General features: G+C 38.9%; 2 protein-coding genes across 2 annotated transcripts; both read right to left on the bottom strand.

Annotated features, from left to right (window-relative positions):
* Positions 1–2,724: 2,724 nt before the first annotated feature.
* On the bottom strand, positions 2,725–5,379 carry LOC121873906. Its single transcript, XM_042377785.1, has 4 exons — positions 4,210–5,379; positions 3,743–3,973; positions 2,913–3,118; positions 2,725–2,774 (listed from the first exon to the last, which is right to left on the bottom strand). The coding sequence occupies exons 1-4, from the start codon at positions 4,578–4,580 to the stop codon at positions 2,725–2,727; spliced, it is 858 nt and encodes a 285-aa protein (XP_042233719.1). The 5' UTR covers positions 4,581–5,379.
* Positions 5,380–13,124: 7,745 nt separating this feature from the next.
* On the bottom strand, positions 13,125–23,493 carry LOC121873905 (glutamate receptor ionotropic, delta-1-like). The gene is made up of 5 exons (XM_042377784.1): positions 23,264–23,493; positions 21,431–21,615; positions 20,765–20,995; positions 13,250–13,432; positions 13,125–13,139 (listed from the first exon to the last, which is right to left on the bottom strand). The coding sequence occupies exons 1-5, from the start codon at positions 23,361–23,363 to the stop codon at positions 13,125–13,127; spliced, it is 714 nt and encodes a 237-aa protein (XP_042233718.1). The 5' UTR covers positions 23,364–23,493.
* Positions 23,494–23,663: the final 170 nt, after the last annotated feature.

Below are 23,663 nucleotides of genomic sequence, written 5' to 3'. Positions count from 1 at the left end.
TAGTCATATTCAATGTTTTCTTTTACAGTTTACGCTTTGTTTCATATCACACTACAAGCTGATGTGCAATCCTGTATTTGCCAAAAAAAGAAGAGTTGCTTTTCAGAACCACATGGTGATATTATTGCTAAGTATTAAGGAAGAGAGTTGTCTTAAAGGAAATACCTATACTGTAGCTTTTACGCCCAATAAATTTCGATTAAGATTGTATCATAACTTCTTGATATCATATTTTCTGCGGTATACTAACAATTAACTTTACTTATTTGAATCTAATGATTTAGGATATCAAAACTAACCAAATAGGATATAAGTATCGTTATCTTTTATAGACTCACCATATACATTTTCTCCTCAGATTCATTCATTTTATGGACTAAACATCTCTTGCGTCTATCCTTTTTTTTATTAAGCAATTGGCCGTAAATCTTATTATATGGTCATTAGAATACAACATAGTTCCTACCCGGCCAGTGCTGTTAGTAGGCAGTGTAGGGATAGGCTCTAACAGCATAATCCCCCAGGTATGGAAGACTGTGGGCACCAGGCTGACACCAAGCTCACCTGACGCCCACGACCACGCCTTCTGCAGCAGCCACAGGATGACACCCATAAATGATGTACACACTATGATCGCCATCCAGACCTCCCCTGTGGAATATGGAAATTCTATTCAGTGACTATTGAGTGTGAGATTAATGTTTGCTTATGTACAGTCAGAAACAAAAGTCCTATTGCCTCTCCTGCTGCTCTATGAGCTTCAAGATTCAGACTCGTGAATCCGAAGCATCCGTGGACAGAATAATGCGTCCGTTTCTACAGCTTTGTTATCACGAGTCTGAATCTCGTACCTTTAAAGTCATTACATAAAAATGTCTAAGTTTTGCTCGTTTGGATGGATCATTTTTATAAGATATGTCATCTGTCTGTTAATTGCATTAACTCCCTCCAGATATGCTAACTTTATTCCCAGATATAAATCTTGTACTAAGTGTTATTTCTTGACATAACCATAATCAAAGTCTTATGTGAGAGAAGAAATGTTGGCGATAAGATTTCACACTCTCTTTATGATCATTTTATGCATTAATTTTTTCCGGTGCCGCAGTTCCACAATAAAACAACTGGCTCCTCAAGTTCCTCGCAAGGAACCAGTTTGGGCGGGAGAATTATTTAAAAAAACCTTAAGATATGTTGTTTTCTAGATCAAAACACAATATGTTGTTCAAACAATCTTTACATCAAATTATATTTATACCCGAAGAATACACAACACCAGAAGATATCACACGACTCCTTATATCAGCCATGGCATTACCTTCAAAGGGTCTGGTGAGTGCCAGGTGGCGCGGGAAAGATGAGACTTTGCCTGATAGAATAACAAAAGGGTCATAATTGTAGACCCTGGAGTGGTCTACAACTCGGTTTCTTGTCTCTGTGAGCGTCAGGTCGAGGCAGAAGTCCGCTTTTTGGTGTTGTAGGACGCCAACGATCCCCGTCCAGTTGCCGTCGTCTAATGGAGTCCCCCACTTTTCATCTAAGGGCTGACGCAGGACGTACCTTGATGGGTTATGCAATACAATATATATATATATATATATATATATATATATATATTATTCAGGTTATTCAAATTTATTTACAACTATAGGCTTGGCCCATTTAGGATAATTATTCATAAGAGTCATCTCTAGCGACAGAAAACTATTAACGTAACCCTTATTATCAATTACCTTTACTTTTATTTATTATTTATTTTTTGCTAATAGAAGTGTGCGAGAAAACCAACTTACGTAAAGTTAAGACTACTGGCGATGATATGGAGCATTCGGGTGTTGAGGGAGTCTCGGGGAGCCACCGGGGTGCCCGGCTCTTTGTCCAACTCTATGTCTATGAATGGTAGGTATTGATTCACCACCAGTTGGAATGTGTGTCGGAAGAAGTTGTTCAGTCGCTCTGGAAATCAATTACGTGAAGGAATATGCGCAAAATCACTTGTTTATGTACAGTATATTACGTACCATTATTTTATCAACAAGGTAATTTACACATGGGATTATGATAATATAACTTAACTTAACTTTCAAAATCTTCTGACGTCAAGAATTACATCCCCTTCACATTTACCTAAATAGGCATGAGAACTTTATATTGTTATTGTTCTCAACAGTAGCATGATTATAAAATCTTCTTGAAATAAAAGTAAATAAGTAAAAGGAAAATTGTGTGGTCGACGCACCTGGGAAGAGGTTTACACTGTGCTGGAGGCCATAGGTCAGGTTACCCCGGTGGAGGAGTTGGACCTGAGCCTCACCCTTCTCACAGTACAAACACCGCCTGTACACCCACACCTGTTCATCGTCACCTCCTGTACACACAAGACAAAGAATAAAATAGAAATATAACTTCTGAAAGATTCTAAATATGTAATAATGGCTGAAATATTATCTGATGGAAAATACATATTCAAGATTTACTATTGCTTTTCTTTATTTAAAAACAATTACATACAGCTTAACTTCACAGATTACATTTACCTCATACTTGCTCTAAGCATTTCATTGTATGTACAACTTAGAAATATTTACATGAATATGAAAAAGTGGCAATCTATTTTCTTGTCTGTTGTTATGAAGCCGACGTAAGTGACTGTAAGTAAAATCTGCGATAGATAAATAGATAAATAAATAAATAAATAAAAAGCTGCGAAACCGACAGGACAGTTCACTGCTGGTTTCGTCTCAAGTTTCGAGCCACAGTCTCTTGACTGCCTGCTAATCGCATCAGAGTTTTCTTTACAATGAAAAAATAATGAAATTTTGCCTTTCTTGCATTCCTAATTTTATAATTGGTAATAAATCTATTAAACATATGCACTTTAATTTGTTGGGAGTCTTGCTTGATGATATTACCTCTGATGATGTCATTCTCCCTAGATCTCGTGTTGAGCGATAGTCTCTGGCCTCTGTGGAGGGGGAGGTCATGGAGGGCGAGGTAAAGGGTGTGAATAGTGTTGCGAAGACTGTGGTGAAGGAGGACGGTCTCCACTCCCTCCCTCTCACCCACCACCACCACAGGAATCTCTGGTCGTCGCCACACTTCACACCACTCCAGAAACCTGCGTCAAAATGTGTAAATTTCATTTACTGGACATGAATCACACACACACACACCTGCACCATACTCGACACCGGCTTCTACTACCAGCCGAGATCCCTCGTCCAAGTATTGCTGTTCGACACCACAACCTCATCCAGCCCATACGAGCATGTACTGATCGCTATAAGAATAACCCAGTCCTAACCATTGTAAAAATTATCAATAACTTATAATCAACCAGTGTGTTCACTGCCAGTCAATCTTACCTTTTTGCATTGTCACTATGTTGAAATGCCCTGTAGTTTGAGCTTCTCCCCACCTTGTTATTATATATCATATTTGTATCACTTATGTTTACTTGTATATTATTTGTCAATCAAAAGACCCATTCCCCAATTATGTAACTGTATATTTTCAGCCTTCCGGTTGCTATGCTCTTTCAATAAACTGTTAATTATTATTACTATTATTATAAAACACACAAACACACACACAAGCTAGTTTTAATCAACTACTTTCTTCATTATTTAATTTAGTTTCAATACATTTAAAATTACAAGGTGGGCCCAACTGTTGTGACAATGTAAGGAAAATTAATGTCATGTGAGATGAAGACTGACATCATTTAACCATCAATATTTACATGAAAAAAAGGTCTTTGTTGTTGTTGTCGAAGTGTATGATGAGGGCGCGGCAGGTGAGTGTAGCGTCCCCCCACAACCCGTGCAGAAGCTGGTCCCTGGCTAGCTGGTCCTTGAATCTTCGATCTCCGTTATGCCAGTCATTTACTGACTCGTTACTGACTACTTGTGTCAGTAAGAAAAGCCGCCACGCCTCCACCACCGTCACACTCTCTCGAGTTCTTCCAAACTGTCTGATAAAAAAATGATCGTAAGTCTCCTAGAGGAGCTCTAATGATCTTCGTATATCGCCTGTTAGATACTTTCGAGAGAAGAAATACAACTAAAGAGAAAACTTACGCAAGTCAGTTTTTGTGCTAGAAAAAAATAAGTATTTAAGAGAAGGAAATGAACTCGCTGATACATCATACACTGAAGGTACAATATTGATCCTCAGTCACTCAAACACAGCTCTAGACTTTTGACTCACCTGATCATCATGGAGAACACTGGGCTTTGTATTGTTGTGTCGACCAGCACCAAGTGGCACCCAGCCAGTTCCTGCTCTACCACCTGGCTCACCACCTCGCCCACCTGGTATACGAAGTCACCTTTTACTACAACCATTTGATTGATATGGTGGTCCATCATCACGCCATTATCGTTTCCAGAGTCGTCACCCACCACGCCTATGTGGTCCACAGGGCTACCAACACACTTCCTCACCATCAACAGCGCAATAAGTCCGAGCATATGTGAAGGTCTCGTCATATCTGCTGTATAAATGTGTTTAAAGATCTTGCAAATCCTTGGCCTTTTACGCGAAACGCAATGTTCTTTACGACGGGCAAAAATCTTCATGTTTCAGAAAACTTGTTTCTCCTGGAGTGTTAAGATAGAAACCAAAATCCAATGAAGGAAAATTTCTGAGTTTGTTGATACGAGTATTTGCATAGGCAACAGAAGGTTATCTCTGCCGTTAAATAAATATACTTTCTATAGGAAGATGGCTATTGATATTTAAAAGGCTGTAACTGACACTCACAGAGCATAGGGTAAATGCCACACTTCCAAGTCAACGGAGGTTGGAACGCTGAAGGAACGGTCACACTGTGCAAAATCCTAGTTTTAAATGGTCTGCCAATACGAGGTTTTGTGTTGACGTTGCCCTCTCGTTTCCACCGTGTTATCCACCTACATACTGTTGACAGGCTTTTACCAGTCTCTCTTGCAATGTTTCGACAAGACATTCCGTCCACCCACATACACACTAGCTTGGCCCGTTCACTCAAATCAGTGGGCTTGTTAGGGCGTCGATACTTCATAAATTTACTCTGTTTAGAAAAAAACTTTGTTCCTTATCGAAATCCTGAAAACAATATATGGATAGTGTTATTACAAACTAATGATGTAGGTAACGAGTCATATTTTTGCTTAATTTTGCACATAGAAACGATGTCCTTGGCCATTCGTGTATTAGATTACATTTGTCACAAAGTGGTAATGTATTTAATTAATAATATATAGAAGTAACTATAAGCATGACGCTTTTAGACCATGGTCAAGCAAACAATATAGCCTACTGTGAGGACAATCTTAGGTGATTTACAGTACAGCTAGTCAGGGTAGACAGTATAGGTCACTTGGTGGTGGTGCGCGGTGGACGAGAGCAATGATGAGAATTCCTCTTTTTCGATCCTTTTATTTGGTCGCTCACACACCCGCTAAATGTCAAGTGTTGCATATAATATGTGGCCACAGTCTTAGTTTATACACTGTAAAAACTGGAATATCAACTAGCCTATTTATCCATTATATATTTCCTTAGGAGTTTTTCTTAAAACCAAAAAAAAATCCTAATTCCAAGTTGTTTCCTCCTGCACTTCAGAAACTCACATCAGGTTTCTCCTTGTACAGTCGCCTACAAAATACTCTCGACACGTGTGATAGAACTACTGTACTCATTTAGATAATCATATCGTGTCATAATGTTTCAGTCTCCTATTCCGTGATCTAAAAAGCAAGGCACATCAAAGTCTTACATAAACGCATGATTTTTTACATTTATATATGCTTCAGTTGTCTGTGTTTTATCAGATTCTGCCAGACGTATCGCAAGAATTTTGTTGGCGAATATACATGTAAGCACATTCACAAACCAAAAATCAGGTCTTAACAGTACCCTATTTTATTTTGTTTAATCTATTTTTTATTGGTTATAAGTCTTGTACTCCTTACTCTGAGAATGTTCAAATCGGAAAATAAACGTCTATGGTCTGTAAATTACACTACTGATCACTGTCGGTGTTGGTGTGCGGATTAGTGGATGTCATGTTTATGACCTGACCTGATGTTTACAAAGCCTCTCTCGGTCCTTAGAATTCAGTTGCCTCTGAAGTGGTCTTGAATAAAGACGAAAGCTAAGGTGCTCCATTGTTTCGATTTTTTCTCTGTGATTGTGTATCGATTGTCCCATCGAGAGTGCGAGTGCGATGTCCAGAGGGACAGAGGGTGTCCACCATATTCAGGTCATAAGGAAGAGTGACGCGACCCCTCACCTGGTTACAAAATTTGTTAATCACAAAATTGTCCAGTTTGTATATGCCATTACTCAAATAAGAACAGAAGAACATAAGAATGGAGGAAACTGCAGCGAGCCTATTGGCCCATACTGGGCAGTCCCATTTACACCCAGCCTCTATTGCTCATATATCCATCCAACGTATGTTTACATAAACACATACAACATAAGAAAAAAAGGAGTCTGCAATGGCCAGTTGGCCTGTGCATGGCAGCTCCAGTCGAGAGTTACTACCACTCTCTATCATCCATGAATCCATCTAGCCTCCTTTTAAAACTCTCCAGCGTTCCACCACTTACTACAAAGTTGCTAAGCTTGTTCCACTCGTCCACCACCCTATTTGTGAACCAGTTCCTTCCTATCTCCCTCCTAAACCTAAACTTATCCAACTTAAATCCGTTGCTACGAGTCCTATCCTGCTCGGATATTATAAGAACTTTATCTATATCGCCTAAATTGATTCCTTTCACCCACTTAAATACTTCTATCATATCTCCTCGCACTCTTCGTCTTTCCAGGGAATGCAAGTTTACTTTCTTTAACCTATCTTGATATGGAAGGTTTCTAAGTCCCGGAATCATTTTCGTCATTCTTCGCTGCACGGACTTCAGTGAATTGATATCCATTCTATAAAAAGGGCACCAGAACTGAACCGCATAATCGAGGTGCGGCGTGACTAACACAAGATATATACCTGCGACAAGTGATCGTGGGCCCTTCGTGCCCGGTGGCGAGTCCGGTGGTACAGTTTACCAAGGCGTGAAAGTTTGAACGCTCGTGCTTGGCTATTGCCCAACCGCCGTCCGGCGGACAGAGTACAGCGACATCGTTTTCTAGCATAAATAAAATGGTTAATTAATGCCTTCCTAAAGAAACCATCGACATGGGATCAGGTTTGTTCCACTCTACGATTTTTTTTGCGATTTTTTTCACCAAGCTTGATGAAAAACGATTGTGCCGTTTCGGCTGCCCTAAACAGACAGACACACGGCTATTCCTATAGTATATTAGATAGGTGGTCGTGGTTGTTATAATCATGGTCGTGTTTGTTATAATCATAGTCGTGGTTGTTATATTCATGGTCGTGATTGTTATAATCATGGTCGTGGTTGTTATAATCATGGTCGTGGTTGTTATAATCATGGTCGTGGTTGTTATAATCATGGTCGTGGTTGTTATAATCATGGTCGTGGTTGTTATAATCATGGTTTGTTATAATCATGGTCGTGGTTGTTATAATCATTGTCGTGGTTGTTATATTCATGGTCGTGATTGTTATAATCATGGTTGTTATAATCATGGTCGTGGTTGTTATGATCATGGTAGTGGCTGTTATAATTATAGTCGTGGTTGTTATAATCATTGTCGTGTTTGTTATAATCATGGTTGTTGGTTATAATCATTGTCGTGGTTGTTATAATCATGGTCGTGGTTGTTATAATCATGGTCGTGGTTGTTATAATCATGGTCGTGGTTGTTATAATCATAGTCGTGGTTATAATCATGGTGGTGTTTGTTATAATTATCATGGTCGTGGTTGTTATAATCATATAATCATAGTCGTGGTTGTTATGGGTCGTGGTTGTTATAATCATGGTCGGTTGGTCGTGTGTTATAATCATGGTCGTGGTTGTTATAATCATGGTCGTGCTAGTTATAATTATAGGCGTGGTTGTTATAATCATGGTCGTGTTTGTTATAATCATTGTCGTGGTTGTTATAATCATGGTCGTGGTTGGTTATAATCATGGTCATGGTCGTGGTTGTTATAATCATGGTCGTGGTTGTTATAATCATGGTCGTGGTTGTTATAATCATGGTCGTGTTTGTTATGATCATGGTCGTGGTTGTTATAATCATAGTCGTGGTTGTTATAATCATGGTCGTGGTTATGATCATGGTCGTGGTTGTTATAATCATGGTCGTGGTCGTGATACTTACAGTATATAATATACTATAGGAAGGAATAGAATAAAGGTTAGAATAATTAGTTAAATAAATATTCGCCATAAGGAGAGGTTAAAAAAATTATGAATCGCCGATGATCATTCCGAAATAAATTATATTTTGAAGAGAAGTGACCTTGATTCTGGTTAGATTAGTCACCATCTGCTTAAGTCATCACCTGTGTTAAGTCATCATAGTCATCATCTACTTTTCTCAGGTTATATAATCTCCACAAACTTTCACTTAATTTAGGATGTCGCCGTTTGTTCTCTGGCACTTCAATTTAATTTTTAAATTACAATAGTTTATTCTTTGATGGAGGAAGCGGGATCCTAGTGCTGTCACTAGGTACCCCTGTACAATAACACCAGAAGCATCTGGCAAGTGTCACAAGTATATACAGCATAAATATTATAAAGGGGCTTACTAAAGCCTAAGGAAGGAAGGATATTCCTTTAACACATCATCAATATTATTTACATAATATCTGGCCAGTATGGGGAGGATCATGGTGTCTCCGTCAGGGGGTCGTGGAGTGGTGGTCCAGCAGGCGTCACGGAAGCGTTGTGTGTGGGCTCTGGCACTTTGTTAATTTTTGGCATATGCATCCAACTTCTATAATAATTATTGTTTAATGTTTCATAGCTGAATTAAATTCATTTCTCTCCACAGCTATTATCTTGATGTTTGTATTGGCAGTATTGTGTGAGGCTTTGTTGAACGGTAAACTCTGATATTCTAACTGGATAAAAAGTAAGACGGCAAGACATCATTTACACACCAAACATCAATTTACTTTAAGCTGTGTTACATTTTAAATAAATGTTTTCATACTAATGTCATGTGCAATTATTCTCCACTTTCTTTAATAATAACTGATCTACAATATATTATATAAGTCCATGTCGATACATGATACCCCCCAAAAAAATCTGGATTTAGTAATTGTGGATGAGGATCTCAATAAGAAAGGCACCGAAGGCGAGGCAACATCCAAGCAGCGACAGGTAGAAGGCTCCCTGAAGGTGGTCCAACGTCAGCACCACTTGACCGCTCTCCTGCAGAAAGATGAGGCAAGTATAATGCGTCCCCTGTATTGAGATCTTTTTTATCATCAACATCATGTCCCAGCAATAAGATGTGATGTATTGCTGCGACCATAATAGCCTGATGGATACCAAGACTTTGTCATGATTTAGTATAGTCATACACCATTAGGGTGTGTCATACGGAGGCGAATTTTTTTTTTTTTTAGTTTGAAAAATCGGCCCATGGTATTAATGATGTAGTTCTATGTGCAGAATCATGTGATATCTTCAGATTTGAAAAGTTTTCATTTTTTGCAAGGTAAATTTTAACTTGAAATCTTATGAAAATTCAGTATTCCCACCCTTTTACCAACACCACTAAATAGCTTATTTAAAGTAAAGTAAATGTATCAGGTTAATTTATTAGGATGAAAATGATCCAGAATAGTGAAACGAATGATCTTGACACATTTATTAAATTTAATATTCCTTTAGAAAACAAAATCATCAAATACAAAAACCGGTTTTACTACTACGACCCGGTGTTGCTGCACACCATAGAGAACATGTCTTTCTTGCTTCTGTTTCTACTCATCACCTCCCTGCTGACCACCTGAGCTCGGATGTAGCCTTCCCTCCTCTCCTGGCTGTACACGTGACTCCTGGCCCGCTCACTTGCTGTACACAACGCTCTATACTCTGGGTGTGCGAGGGCCAGGCAGGGACATGCATGGGGTTGTCCAGGAAAGCTCTGACTTGAACAGTGGTGAGGCTGCAGGTAAGAGGGGGCTCACTGCCAGCCTGGATGTTATCCAGATCTATGAGATCAGTGAGGGTCTTGGCACCTAGATTGACTTCAGGAGTCTTCTTGACCCTGAAGGAATCGTCACCAACTGATTCGTCATGCCCAGATCCTCTCATAAGTCTCATATCCAAGATCTTTTTGACTGCCACTCTTCTCTCCTCCTCATCCTTACTGCTGAACATTGTCTGCAGAACTGCCTCGGGATGAGCATACCAGGAAGATCTCCTCACAGTCTGCTCCACAGTCTGAACAACCTTCCTTGGCTGACTCCTCAGGAGCTCAAGCTGGAAGAGAACATGCCTCGGACCTTCGGAGAACGATGACTTGACCTTGGTGTTGAACCAATTTGGCAAGTAGACACTCACGATGAATTGGACAGTAAGTCTCAGGTTGTGAAGCTGGTTCCCTTTCAGTTTATGATGAGCGACCCAAATTCTGCAGAACCTGAGAGCCGTTGTGAGCCACCTAGAATGTGAGACTGGACCTATCTGCAGGTAAGCAAGTCTATCAGGCATGACCCCAGTCTTGATGGCACTGCAACTCATGTAACCATAGTACTGGTCAGTACTCAGGTCGTCAATGACAGTATGTGCAAGCGCAACGCGTGGAGGGCCAACTGTGATTTTTTCAAAGCTCGGATTTATTTCTAACTCAGTGGCAGAGTCCAGCATCTTGCCAAGAGGACCAGACCATCTGTTGTTTGAAAGAGTCTTGCCATCCAGCTCCTGGATCAGATGTCTGAGTGGCAACTCGTTGGTGTGGAGGTCACAAACAATCCAGACCAGCTTCCTCCCAATCTTCCGCTCTATCCACTGTATGACCCCCCTTGCCACCCTGTGTTCGTGTTGGTGCTGTCCCCTCCAATGGCCTGCAGGGTCTGGTCTACGTTCCTCTCTCTGAGCCAGTTCACAATGTTATCTGCCACTATCTCAGCTGGTTTCCTGATGTCATCTTTCTCTGGAGTGAAATGCCACAAATACTTCCCTCCTGGTTCACTGCAGCAGGAGTAGTGTTCCTCCTTCACCATGGCAGGGAACAACTTGTCAGAATCTCCAACTTTCATGAACACTTTAGTGTCATCCCTTCTCCCATCAAAGAACAAACAATTGATTCCATTTTCTCTTATCCCCTTATCAAACTCCTCTTCTAGGTTACTGACAAGTTTCTCCTGAGCTCTCCTTACTTTGTTATGATCTATCACCAGGTGAACATCATCAGGTGTTATCAAACCACCGTCAATCCAGGCAGCTGTTGCTATCTCTGCAGTTTCTCTGAGACCAGTGTGGTGTCGCATGCTGGCCAGAGCTATGCTCGGGATATCTTTCCTATTTCGAATCTTATGCCTGGAAGGTTTGGGATCATTATTTTCTGGGTTAGGGACAAAGTCACCATTCTCCTGGTCAGCACTCGGATCAGCCATGGGGAAGTCATTAAACTCTGAATCAGCTTGACTCCAATCATCGGCCTTTTTTACCTCACCCTGGGCCTTCTCAAGTCTCTTTTCCTCGGCAACTCTTCTCCTCTTCTGTCTCTCTGTGGCAGCCTCCTGTCTCTTGGACTCCGGAATATCTTGGCTAGAAATCATGAGAGCCCCTATACTGCCAGTCTTCTCTCTCTGTGCTTTGACAAATGCCAGTTTGATCACAGGAATCTTCAGTTCACGCTTGCAAATACAGAAGATGTGGGCCTCGGATTTACAGTCACGATCGCATCCAAACTCAGGACAGAGAACAATTGGGCACTTGCAAGTAATTATGTCAAATAACTGGTCCAGTTGCTTGGCAAAGCTGTCCTTAACTGCAAGTTTTCCTCTCCCAAGAGAGATATCTCTTGCCTTTTCCCAACTGGCTAGCAGTCTCTCACTAATCTTCTGACTTGTTATGACTGGAGGCTTGAACTGAGCGTTAGCCAGAGTGTACTGTGCCACGACAGCTTTGGTCATATCACTGGCAATGTCTTTGTTTGTGTAAGTTCTTTGGTTCTTTTCACTGATTTGCCTGATTAAAACACCGTATCTCAAAGCATCTCTCAATGTAGGCAACTCCGACTTCAGGAGCTCTCTCCCAGACCCAAGATAGTGACTGAGATGGCTGGATTTTTGGTTCCTCGTCCTGACACAAGCAGCCATCGCAAATATTATCAACTTATAAATGCATCAGAATATGAAACAGAAAAATATATTGTTACTTGGGTTGTTAAAGAATGAAGTCAGAAAGCAATGTTCACTATTTAATTGTAATGCGCTAATGCAGCTGTACGTTAGATTTTCGATAAATTTCACGCTAAAATTTACTTAACAAAAGGTTGCAAAATATTGAAACTGAAATTATTTTCTGTTTATATACACTAAAATCTACCAAAAAAGTGATGGGCCATTAGTTTTAGCTGATCTTCCCTCCTATGACACACCCTACTACACCATGACACTGTTGGAAGAGTTGATCAGTTGTAATAATCAAGACATAGTTAACAGTAAACTTAACTATACCGAGCAATACAAGTTACTTATGGAGCTACGTTATAACATTCCTTACCTCAGTGTACAGTGGCCGCTCCTTCCCTTCTTCTTCTGTGTTGTTCTGTTTAAACTCATTCTTTAGGACATCATCCAACCATAGGCTCAGGAGTCCAGCCTCGATCAGTCGTTGTTTCATCTTGCTGATCTGCTTCATAAATGGTGCACCTTGTCTGTGTGGTGATATATATATATATATATATATATATATATATATATATATATATATATATATCACATACGACTCGTAGTTAACCAGTTTAGTCACTCTATGACAAACCTATTTTAGCATTGTTAATATATTGAAATTCTCCTATGGATGACTTTCTCCCCTTCGTTTTATTATTATTATATCATGTTTGTACTATTTATGTTACGTGTATATTATATTTCAATCAAGTAACCATTCCCGAATTATGTAACCGATAATTATTTTTATTATTATTATTATAATCATTATCATTATTATTATTATTTAGTAGGTCTACAGGGATATCTTTTCAAATAATAAAAGTTAATGATAGTATCGTTATTCACTTTTGCTCTTCAATTAAAGAAATATTTATATGGAATAATACATACTTCAACTATAATTTGATGATGAATTGCCTCAGAAAGTATTAATTGAAAAAGGGAAATTTTGTCACAATTTACTTGCCTGAATCCCCAGACGTTGCCTCCAAAAATGGGATATTCGGTGGTGCCATATTGGTAAGGTGTATTACCGTACTTGTCGGTGTAGTGCCTAGCCACAAAAATCTGGATCCACGTCTTGAGGTAAAGGAAGGAGAACTCGCCAGCCAGTGTACGCTCCAGCCAATCTTCCGTCTCGAAAACCTGTTTGTGACCTCTTTAAATACTTTTATGAGTGTGTTCCAAATGCAGGTCCCTTACCGTAATAGTAACAGATGTTGAGTAATATATATATATATATATATATATATATATATATATATATATATATATATATATATATATATATATATATGATAAAATCACACAAAGGGAAACAACGGAGCACCTTAGCTTTCGTCTTTATTCAAGACATCTTCAGATGTCTTGAATAAAGACGAAAGCTAAGGTGCTCCGTTGTTTCCCTTTTCCCGTGTGATTTTATCAAGATTTATCTTATCCACGTTTTCATTGTGGATCTGCATGGATATATATATATATATATATATATATATATATATATATATATATATATATATATATATATATATATATATATATATATATATATATATATATATATATATATATATATATATATATATATAAGTAAATCACTGTAGGTGCGCGTGATCCAGGTATATGCTGATAACCACAAGGAAAAAGAAAACACGAAGTTCCCAAGCGCTTTCGTGTAATTCACATCTTCAGGGTGAGTACAGACTAAGGAGAAGTACAAAACAAGGTATATATATACAGAGGAGGGTGAGATCAGGTCCACAATGGTCAGGTATTAGGTAATGACCCTACTAATCTTTAAAAAGCACTACAACGGTCGGTAGTCAGGTCAGAGGGTAAGGTGACCCAACCTTCTCACCTGGTTACAAATCTTCTTAATTACAAAATTGTCCAGTTTGTACATAATATTACTCAAATTCATGTTGACTGCTTCGGTATGTTTAATGAGACTAGATTCTATAATGTTCCTACTGTCAATTGAATTACAAGGTAATATTGAGGAGGCATTATCCCAGTCAATCCAACGCTTGTTATCCCTCAAATGAACAAACAGAGCATTGGATTCCTGGCCTGGTATATATATCCACCTTGTTTTGTACTTCTCCTTAGTCTGTACTCACCCCTGAAGATGTGAATTACACGAAAGCGCTTGGGAACTTCGTGTTTTCTTCTTTTCTTGTGGTTATCAATATATATATATATATATATATATATATATATATATATATATATATATATATATATATATATATATATATATATATATATATATATATATATATATATATATATATATATATATATATGATGAAAAAACACGAAGTTACCAAACTTTTTCGTGTAATTCACATCCTCAGGGATGAGTACAGTCTGCACTCATCCCTGAAGATGTGTATTACATGAAAGCACTTGGGAGCTTCGTGTATTCTATTTTCCTATATTACTTAAAAATAAGACGAATGAGCAGGCTTTGTGTGAAATAAAACAAGGCCACCAGCTGTGTGTGTTCTTGTGTTTTTTTCTTCTTTTAACTGAGAGAGGTTTGGGTCCTCCAACTCTTTAAGTTTGCTCCAAACTCTCTGAGCTTGGCTGTGTGTACGTGTGTTCAGTGGTTCGATATTGTATATTTCGTGAAGTTCTTGTATTTTAGTGGTGTATGGTGCGAGTTGCTTTGATGCTCTATGGATAGCTTTGTTTTGTACTGATTGAAATTTAAGTTAACTGGCTCTGCTGATTGTGCTGAGTGGTATTGGTAGAGGAAACTGCAGCAGGCCTATTGGTTCATACTGGGCAGTCCCATTTACACCCGGCCCCTATTGCTCATATATCCATCCAACCTATGTTTGAAGTTATCCAGTAGGGGGCAGGGAAAAAACACTTTTATTTGAGTTGCAGGCTGCACTTTTCAGGCATCGTTTGTATGGCTGTAACAAACACCTGTGCAAAATTAATTTCATGCCATTTCATGCATACTTAACCTGCCGCATCGCGAACGACTTTTTGTCAACTTTTAGTGTATACCAAAAATTAGGTGTCATTTAATGTTTTCCAGGATAATGATAAATTTTACATGGGTGACATCGATTTAATTCACATGTTATTTTACAGGTACACCGTATAGAAAATCATTACAAGTTCATATTGAAATTCTTTTTTGTGCGGAACCTTGGCATCATTTTCCTAGACAATAATCTTTGCCTAATATATCCATCTCTCGATTCGTATCCTGTCACTTCAGTGCAAGCTTCAGTCATCACTTTTATGCCTCTCTCGACCGCCTGAGTGCTGTTTGGCCACTTGGGCACCACTAATGGTGTCTCAAGAATGTCATTAACCTGTAGATTTGACAGAGAAGCAATGTAAGGAGGCTCAGTCTTGAGTTCATTCCTCCAGTTAATCATGGAATGATAGTTTTTTGCTTGCCACTTTAGTTTCGGAGTCACCACCTTTCTCATGTTGACTACAGGAGGCACATCCTCATTCCCATCTCCATCTTTACCCTCCTCATCAGTATAGTTTAACAAATTCTCGTCAACAGCAGCATCAGAATCTTCCTCCTCCTCTTCAGATCTGCCAGTGTATTCTTCCTTTTGCTGATTCTTCTCTCTAATTTTTCTTATCATTGAGACAGCTTTTTCTCTAACAGTCATGTCCTCATCTGCACACATACCAAGAAGAAGTTGATCTGTGTGGGCGAAGTATGCATTTCTCTGGACAGCCTTCTTCACTATCGTCTCCTCCTCACTATTCAGGTGTTTCATATATAGCAGGGACTGGAATACGTTCCTTGAGCCGTGTGTTACGTAAGGGTGTATCTTGATGTAAAACCACATTGGAGCACTGAACTTTATTATTGTAATGACAATTCTTTTCAACTCATGGCTGGGTCTTGATGTTGCTACATACAGCCTGAGGATTCTACTCCATAAGGTGTTCCACCTTGACACACAGGGAGGACCTGGCTCAATAGCAGCCAAGTCATCTTCAACAACACCTGTGATAACTCCTTTACAAATCCTATACAGGTATTTCTGATCCCAGGACAGATCTTTCTCCACTTCATCATTAAACACAGGGAAATCAGGGAAACTGACTGGCTGGAAGGCGACAACTGGAAGCTCAGACAAAGACTCCTTGATCTGCTTTCCAATGGGACCACGCCAATGCTCAGGACCACTTGGTTTACCATCATAGTGATAAAAAACTGCGCGGAAAGGCAGCTCATTTCCGTGAAGCTGACATATGAAATAATGGAGCGGGTGACCAAGTAACATTTCAAGATGATGAATGACTCCATTTTCTGATCCTACATTTACATTGGTTCCATCACAACCAATACACACAATGGGCTGCTGGGTTAGATTTTTCTCCACCAGAAACTGGTGAATAGTTTTGGCAATCTGCTTTCCGTGTCCAGTCTTGGGAGTCACATGTGTGAGATATTCATTGCCAGGCTCAACCATGATGACATAATGATCTTTCACCATCATCCTCGAACTCCATTTCTCGGTCTTCTCATCCTTTATCATCACACGAGTGGCGGTCTTCCCTACATTACAGTACAGTAACACAACATTGAGAAATGAAATGAGAAAAGGCTGATAATCAATATAGACATAGCACCATACTCATCTGCAACAAGACAACTTAAATGAAATAAGAGATATGAAAAAAAAGTTGATAAACACTGAACAGAACATTGCACCGCCACAGCAGCTGTTTGGCTAGTACTGTAGGTAAATTTAAAAATTTCAGTAGAAAATGCGGCAGATTAAACCTCGACATATCAGCTTCAAATTTGGCATGGAGTCTTAGATATGTATAAGGAACAATGCCTGAAGAGTGCAGCTTTGAGCAAAATTTCACTGCCCCCTAATATCCAGCGTATTCGAGTTAATGATGATATTTGTTAACTTGTTCCAGTCGTCCACTACTCTATTTTCAAACCAATGATTACCTATTTCGTGCCTAAATCTAAATTTGTCTAATTTAAAACCACTGTTACAAGTTCGTTCCTGGTTGGGTAGTTTGAGTACCTTTGAAATGTCCCCTTTGTTTAGCCTTGACTTCCATTTATACACCTCGATCATGTCGCCCCTCACTCTACGTCTCTCGAGGAAGTGCAAATGAAGATGCTTTAACCTGTCTCTGCACTTAAGGTTCCTAATGCCAGGGATTAGTCTTGCCATTCTCCTGTGAATTCTTTCCAAGGATTCTATATCCATTCTGTAATACGGTGACCAGAATTGAACTGCGTAATCCAAATGAGGTCTCACAAGCTCAATATATAGATTTAAGATGACCTCGCTAGTCTTGTAACTAACACTCCTTTGTATGAACCCAAGTACTTTATTAGCTTTGTTTCGAGCAAATCCACATTGTTTACTTGGATTAAGATTCCTACTTATCATTACTCCTAAATCTCTCTCGCAGTCGGATTTCTCAATAACATCATTGTTCATCTGGTATCTGGTTTCCCTGTTTACATCTCCTATACTGAGTACTTTACATTTGTCCACATTGAATTTCATCTGCCATTTTTCAGACCATTAAAATAATTTGTTTCGATCTTCCTGTAATTTTGCGGAGTACTCGTCAGATTAAATTACACGTCCTATTTTAGTGTCATCAGCAAATTTACTTATGTTGCTCTCTACGCCGATATCTACGTCGTTTATGTACATAATAAATAATAATGGTCCAAGTACTGAGCCTTGCAGAACTCCACTAGTGACGTTGCTCCAATGGGATTTAGTGCCGTTAATGCTCACTAGCTGTTTCCTGTCCTGTAACCACGCCTTAATCCATTTTAGAATATCACCTTTAATGCCATGAGTAACGATGTTAGTAAGCAAATAGACAAACTAAAGCCTAAGAAGTCACCTGGTCCCGATGAGATATTTGCCAGAGTATTAAAGGAATGTAAGGAAGAGCTTAGTATGCCCTTAGCAAAGTTGTTTAACATGTCCTTAAAAACAGGTGTAGTACCAGAATCCTGGAGGATAGCGAATGTAATACCGATTTTCAAGAAGGGGGCTAGATCACTATCCTCTAACTACTGCCCAATCAGTCTAACATCAATAGTAGGCAAATTACTGGAAGCAATCATTTCAAACTCTATTCGAAATCACCTGGAGAAGCACAGACTGATCAATGATTCCCAGCATGGCTTCACAAGCGGACGTTCTTGTCTAACTAATCTATTAACATTCTTTTCATCAGTTTTCGAATCGGTGGACGAGGGGCACAATTATGATGTGGTATATCTCGACTTTAGCAAAGCCTTCGACAGAGTCCCCCACGAACGACTAATTAGAAAGGTAGAAGCTCATGGCATCAAAGGTAACATCCTTAAATTGATTAGGGCGTGGTTACAGGACAGGAAACAGTGAGTGAGCATTAACGGCACTAAGTCCCATTGGAGCAACGTCACAAGTGGAGTTCCCCAAGGCTCATTACTTGGACCATTATTATTTATTATATACATAAACGACATAGATATCGGCATAGACAGCAACATAAGTAAATTTGCTGATGACACTAAAATAGGACGTGTTATTAAATCTGACGAGAACTCAGCAAAACTACAGGAAGATCTAAACAAATTTTTCGAATGGTCTGAAAAATGGCAGATGAAATTCAACGTGGACAAATGTAAAGTACTCAGTATAGGAGATGTAAACAGGGAAACCAGATACCAAATGAACAACGATGCCATAGAGAAATCAGACTGCGAGAGAGATTTAGGAGTAATGATAAGTAGGAACCTTAAGCCAAGTAAACAATGTGTTTTTGCTCGTAACAAGGCTAAGAAAGTACTTGGGTTCATACAAAGGAGTGTTAGTTACAAGACTAGTGAGGTCATCCTAAAACTGTATCTTGCTCTAGTGAGACCTCACCTGGATTACGCAGTTCAGTTCTGGTCACCGTATTACAGAATGGATATAGAATCATTGGAAAGAATTCAGAGGAGAATGACAAGACTAATCCCGGGCATTAGGAACCTTGAGTATAGAGACAGGTTAAAACATCTTAATTTGCCCTCCCTCGAGAGACGTAGAACAAGGGGCGACCTGATAGAGGTGTATAAGTGGAAGTCAGGGCTAAACAAAGGGGACATTGCAAAGGTACTCAAACTATCCAACCAGGAGCGAACTCGTAACAATGATTTTAAATTGGACAAATTTAGATTTAGGCGTGAAATAGGTAAACACTGGTTTGGAAACAGAGTAGTGGATGAATGGAACAAGTTACCAAATATCATCATTAACTCGAATATGCTGAATAGCTTCAAACATAGGTTGGATGCTTATATGAGCAATAGGGGTTGGGTGTAAATGGGACTGCCCAGTATGGGCCAATAGGCCCGCTGCAGTTTCCTCCATTCTTATGTTCTTATGTTAATCTTTTCGTGTTTTAGTTTGACACATTTTATAGAATTCCTTGGGGTTTAACTTCGCCTCCCTTGCTATCTTCAGCTCATTATTTCTCTTGGCTTTTCTTATCTCGGTCTTAACCCTACCGGCCAATACCTTATAGTAATCTCAGAGGTAAACTTCATGATTTATTTTCCTACCTATAGCCTTCCTTTGTCCAATAATGTTATTTAAATAATTATTTATCCAGTTAGGGTCATTGTTGTTTGATCTGAGTTTTCTGTATGGTATGTTCTGCCTTTGTGCATTAAGTAATTCATTATTTAAATTGCCGAGGAACTGGCAACCTCAGTTCTCGTTATCAGGTCAATCTCAACCTTCAGGTCTCAGGGTATGGTGAGGTCGCCGTCTGTGGGTACATTGAGTGAGGTCACCTCATGTGAGGTCATGTAGTTCACCCCCAAATGGTATACCCCTCTTTCAGCTGCCTCTTCAAACTATCAAAGTTAGCCCTTTTGAAATCTGGGACTTTAGTGGAATTTTACTTACGGCTGTCCTGAAATTCTAATTGGAATCTAATTTCTGTGTGACCGCTGTTTGCAAGTTCGTTCCCTACCTCGACATTAGTAATGAGATTTTCTCTGTTCGACATAAGTAAATCGAGTTGATGACGACTATATTAAATTTAAATATACAAAAATTAATATATGAATGTGGATGACCAAAAATCCTAGAGGAGCAAGGATAGGTATAAGAAGACATACCTATCACTGATATACTCATTCCCTCCCTTTAATTTCTTATAAATTCCTTTCTTTATTTCTATGTCATGTTTAAGATTTTGGTCATCCACCTTGGCTCATTCTTATTTGACCTAATTTTTCTGTAGTGTATATTTTGTTCCTGTGCTTTACATAGTATTGTGTGGGAGATGGTGCACAGATCCGTATTGATAGATGGGACGTGTGTATGTGTGTGTGTGTGTGTGTGTGTGTGTGTGTGTGTGTGTTTGTGTGTGTACTTGGAAGGAAAGAACTTAAACTCATATTTTCATATAAATGTATGTGACAGCATCAACGTAAGGTACTTCGTGTTCACTAACCTCCATTTTTTTATATAATTCTAGAACATCAGGGTCAGTACTTCCGTTGAAGTAGAGGAAATTAGTTCCTGCAAATTCATAAGAACCCCAAGACCAGCCATCTCGGTCTAGGAGATCCTGGAAGCTGTTAATGGGCGGGTACTTGCCCTGGACGGAGAGGTGGGCGATGAGGGAGGAGCGGTAGCCTGTGGTGACGATCACACACACCAGGAGCCACCACCCTATCAACACCTGTACCAGGATTTACCACACACTATAAACATCACTCACACAATAATGATCCATCACTTTACCGCAATAACTCTCTGTCGATAAATCTACCTAATGTTTTATTTTGTTAGTTGAAATAACACTTAATGGATAACTCCAGAGGAGGACTTTTAAATACACCCATAGGTGGTCTAGACAAATATAAATTACGTATTTTCATGCCAAGAAAATTCATGAAAGGTTTAAATAATTATTTTATTTAGAATTGATATGTGTATGAAATAAAGAAATAGGGCTGATTTATTAAATAATTTTATAACACCATCCTATGCCTGTCCTCCTTGGCCGTGTTATTTCTTCAGATATCTAAGCATCTCCTGTTACCAATTCTTTTTTTATCAAACAAATTATTATAAATCTTATTTTATGGTCATTAGCATATAACATAGTTCCTACCCGGCCAGTGCTGTTAGTAGGCAGTGTAGGGATAGGCGCTAACAGCATAATCCCCCAGGTATGGAAGACTGTGGGCACCAGGCTGACACCGAGCTCACCTGACGCCCACGACCACGCCTTCTGCAGCAGCCACAGGATGAGGCCCATAAATGATGTACACACTAAGAAAGACATCCAGACCTCCCCTGTGGAATATGGCGATTCTATTCAATGACGTCTGAGGAGAAAATAATGTTTCCTTGCGTACACTTATTCTACCTTCACAGAAAAAATAAGAGCTGTAATTGCACAAATTATTCATATCAAGATGATGAGCTTTATTTAGGAAATTGAACGCTAGAGATTGTATTGGTAACATTGGACATATAAAGTATGGTAGGTAGTCTGACAAAGTTGATATATAACTATGTTCTTAAGATTCTCAGAGGACTATGCTCAGATTATCTTACAACAAGCTTTGAAAGGATTTGGGACATGAACTGGTAAAACATTAAGGCAAGTAAAATACGCTTTCGTCTAGACAGCAGAGGTCCAACATGCATAGCCGATTAAGCTATAAGAAACTAAATGTTATATTTTACAAATGGGTCATCAATTTGGATATTCTAGGTGGAATGTCGTATTTGTGATATACTGTAGATCCACAAACTTATGTGACTATTTTTGTGGATTTATTGTCACTCATTAGCCCTCGTCTAAGACAAGATCCCTCCTGCTAAAATGGCTGTGATGACTTTGTTGTTTTCCTTGGTCGAGTCGCACATTATCATCTATGTTACTATACGGTGCATACTTGCAGTGTTTATGTTTATTGGATACCAATAATGCCTATATGCAATGCTAAATCAATGCAAATCTTATGCCGATATTACTGAACAAATATCTATCTATCTATCTATCTATCTATCTGTCTGTCTGTCTGTCTCTCTATCTATCTATCTATCTATCTATCTATCTATCTCTATATCTATGTACATCATTATCTAAAATTTCATAATATTTTTTGGTTTAGACAGAGGAAATACTGTACACACACACACACACCAAATCGTTAGGTTACGTGGTATCGTTTGATCAATTTCATAAGATTCTAATTTCCTCCAGATCTGTTAACATAAATTCGTTATTTAAAAAATAATCAATCGACCATTTGGGGGAGAAAAGAAACATTTTAATTACTGAGAAACCCCAAAAAGTCGACTGACTCCTGCAGAGTTTTGAGGACGTTCCACCTCGCTTGTAACCAATTTGGGTGACAAAATTATAAACATCTTCAGATATGTTGTTTCTAGACCAGGCTACCGTATAGATTAATGCGACCCTCCCATTAAAGACTACTGGTGATAATGTGTTCAAAGCAGTTTTGCAACAATTTACATTTACTTCAAGGCAAAAATTGGTGTCCTATCATCAGTCATTTATAATAACTATTTCATAATCACACGATAGGACTCGTAACAACGGTTTTAAGTTGGATAAGTTTAGGTTTAGGAGGGAGATAGGAAGGAACTGGTTCACAAATAGGGTGGTAGGCGAGTGGAATAAGCTTAGCAACTTTGTAGTAAATGCTGGAACGCAGGAAAGTTTTAAAAGGAGGCTAGATAGATTCATGGATGATAGAGTGGTAGTAACTCTCGACAGGAGCTGCCATGCACAGGCCAACAGCCTATTGCAGACTCCTTATTTTCTCATGTACGAATGTTAAACTCAATGTTACATCACCACTGCAGGTCACAAGACTTCTTATATCACAGTGAGGTACAACAGTTAACTATCAGACATGATAGTAATCAACTCCAGGACCAACTAACGATGGAAAGAATATATTATTACCTTCAAAAGGTCTGGTGAGAGACAGGTGCCGCGGTAGAGATGAGGGCTTAGGCGACAAAATAACATAAGGATCATTTTGGTAGACCCTGGAGTAGTCCATGACGGTGCTTCTTGACTCTGAGAGCGTCACATCCAGGGAGAAGTCCGCTTTTTGGTGCTGCAAGTCGCCCACGATCCCTGTCCAGTTGCCGTCGTCTGCTGGAGTCCCCCACTTCTTATCCAGGGGCTGACGCAAGATGTACCTTAATGGGTCATGCAATATATGTATATATATATATATATATATATATATATATATATATATATATATATATATATATATATATATATATATATATATATATATATATATATATATATATATATATATATATATAAGAAAGTCTAGTTCTATGCATGT

The sequence above is a fragment of the Homarus americanus genome, unplaced genomic scaffold (assembly GCF_018991925.1).
Source record: "Homarus americanus isolate GMGI-L3 unplaced genomic scaffold, GMGI_Hamer_2.0 scaffold25827, whole genome shotgun sequence".
NCBI classification, from domain to species: domain Eukaryota; kingdom Metazoa; phylum Arthropoda; class Malacostraca; order Decapoda; family Nephropidae; genus Homarus; species Homarus americanus.
Note: the sequence above shows the minus strand (reverse complement) of the source record. Positions and strands in the feature narration are given on the sequence as shown.

Excerpts from the sequence above, each read along its gene's own strand:
- LOC121873906 (XM_042377785.1), bottom strand. The coding sequence starts at position 4,580 with ATGAAGATTTTTGCCCGTCGTAAAGAACATTGCGTTTCGCGTAAAAGG. Across the intron at positions 3,974-4,209 it reads GTGTTCTCCATGATGATCAG|ACAGTTTGGAAGAACTCGAG; the intron begins GTGAGTCAAAAG and ends TTTTTTTATCAG. Across the intron at positions 3,119-3,742 it reads AACAAAGACCTTTTTTTCAT|GTTTCTGGAGTGGTGTGAAG; the intron begins GTAAATATTGAT and ends ATTTTGACGCAG.
- LOC121873905 (XM_042377784.1), bottom strand. The coding sequence starts at position 23,363 with ATGGACTACTCCAGGGTCTACCAAAATGATCCTTATGTTATTTTGTCG. Across the intron at positions 21,616-23,263 it reads TCTCACCAGACCTTTTGAAG|GGGAGGTCTGGATGTCTTTC; the intron begins GTAATAATATAT and ends CATATTCCACAG. Across the intron at positions 20,996-21,430 it reads CTACTAACAGCACTGGCCGG|GTGTTGATAGGGTGGTGGCT; the intron begins GTAGGAACTATG and ends ATCCTGGTACAG.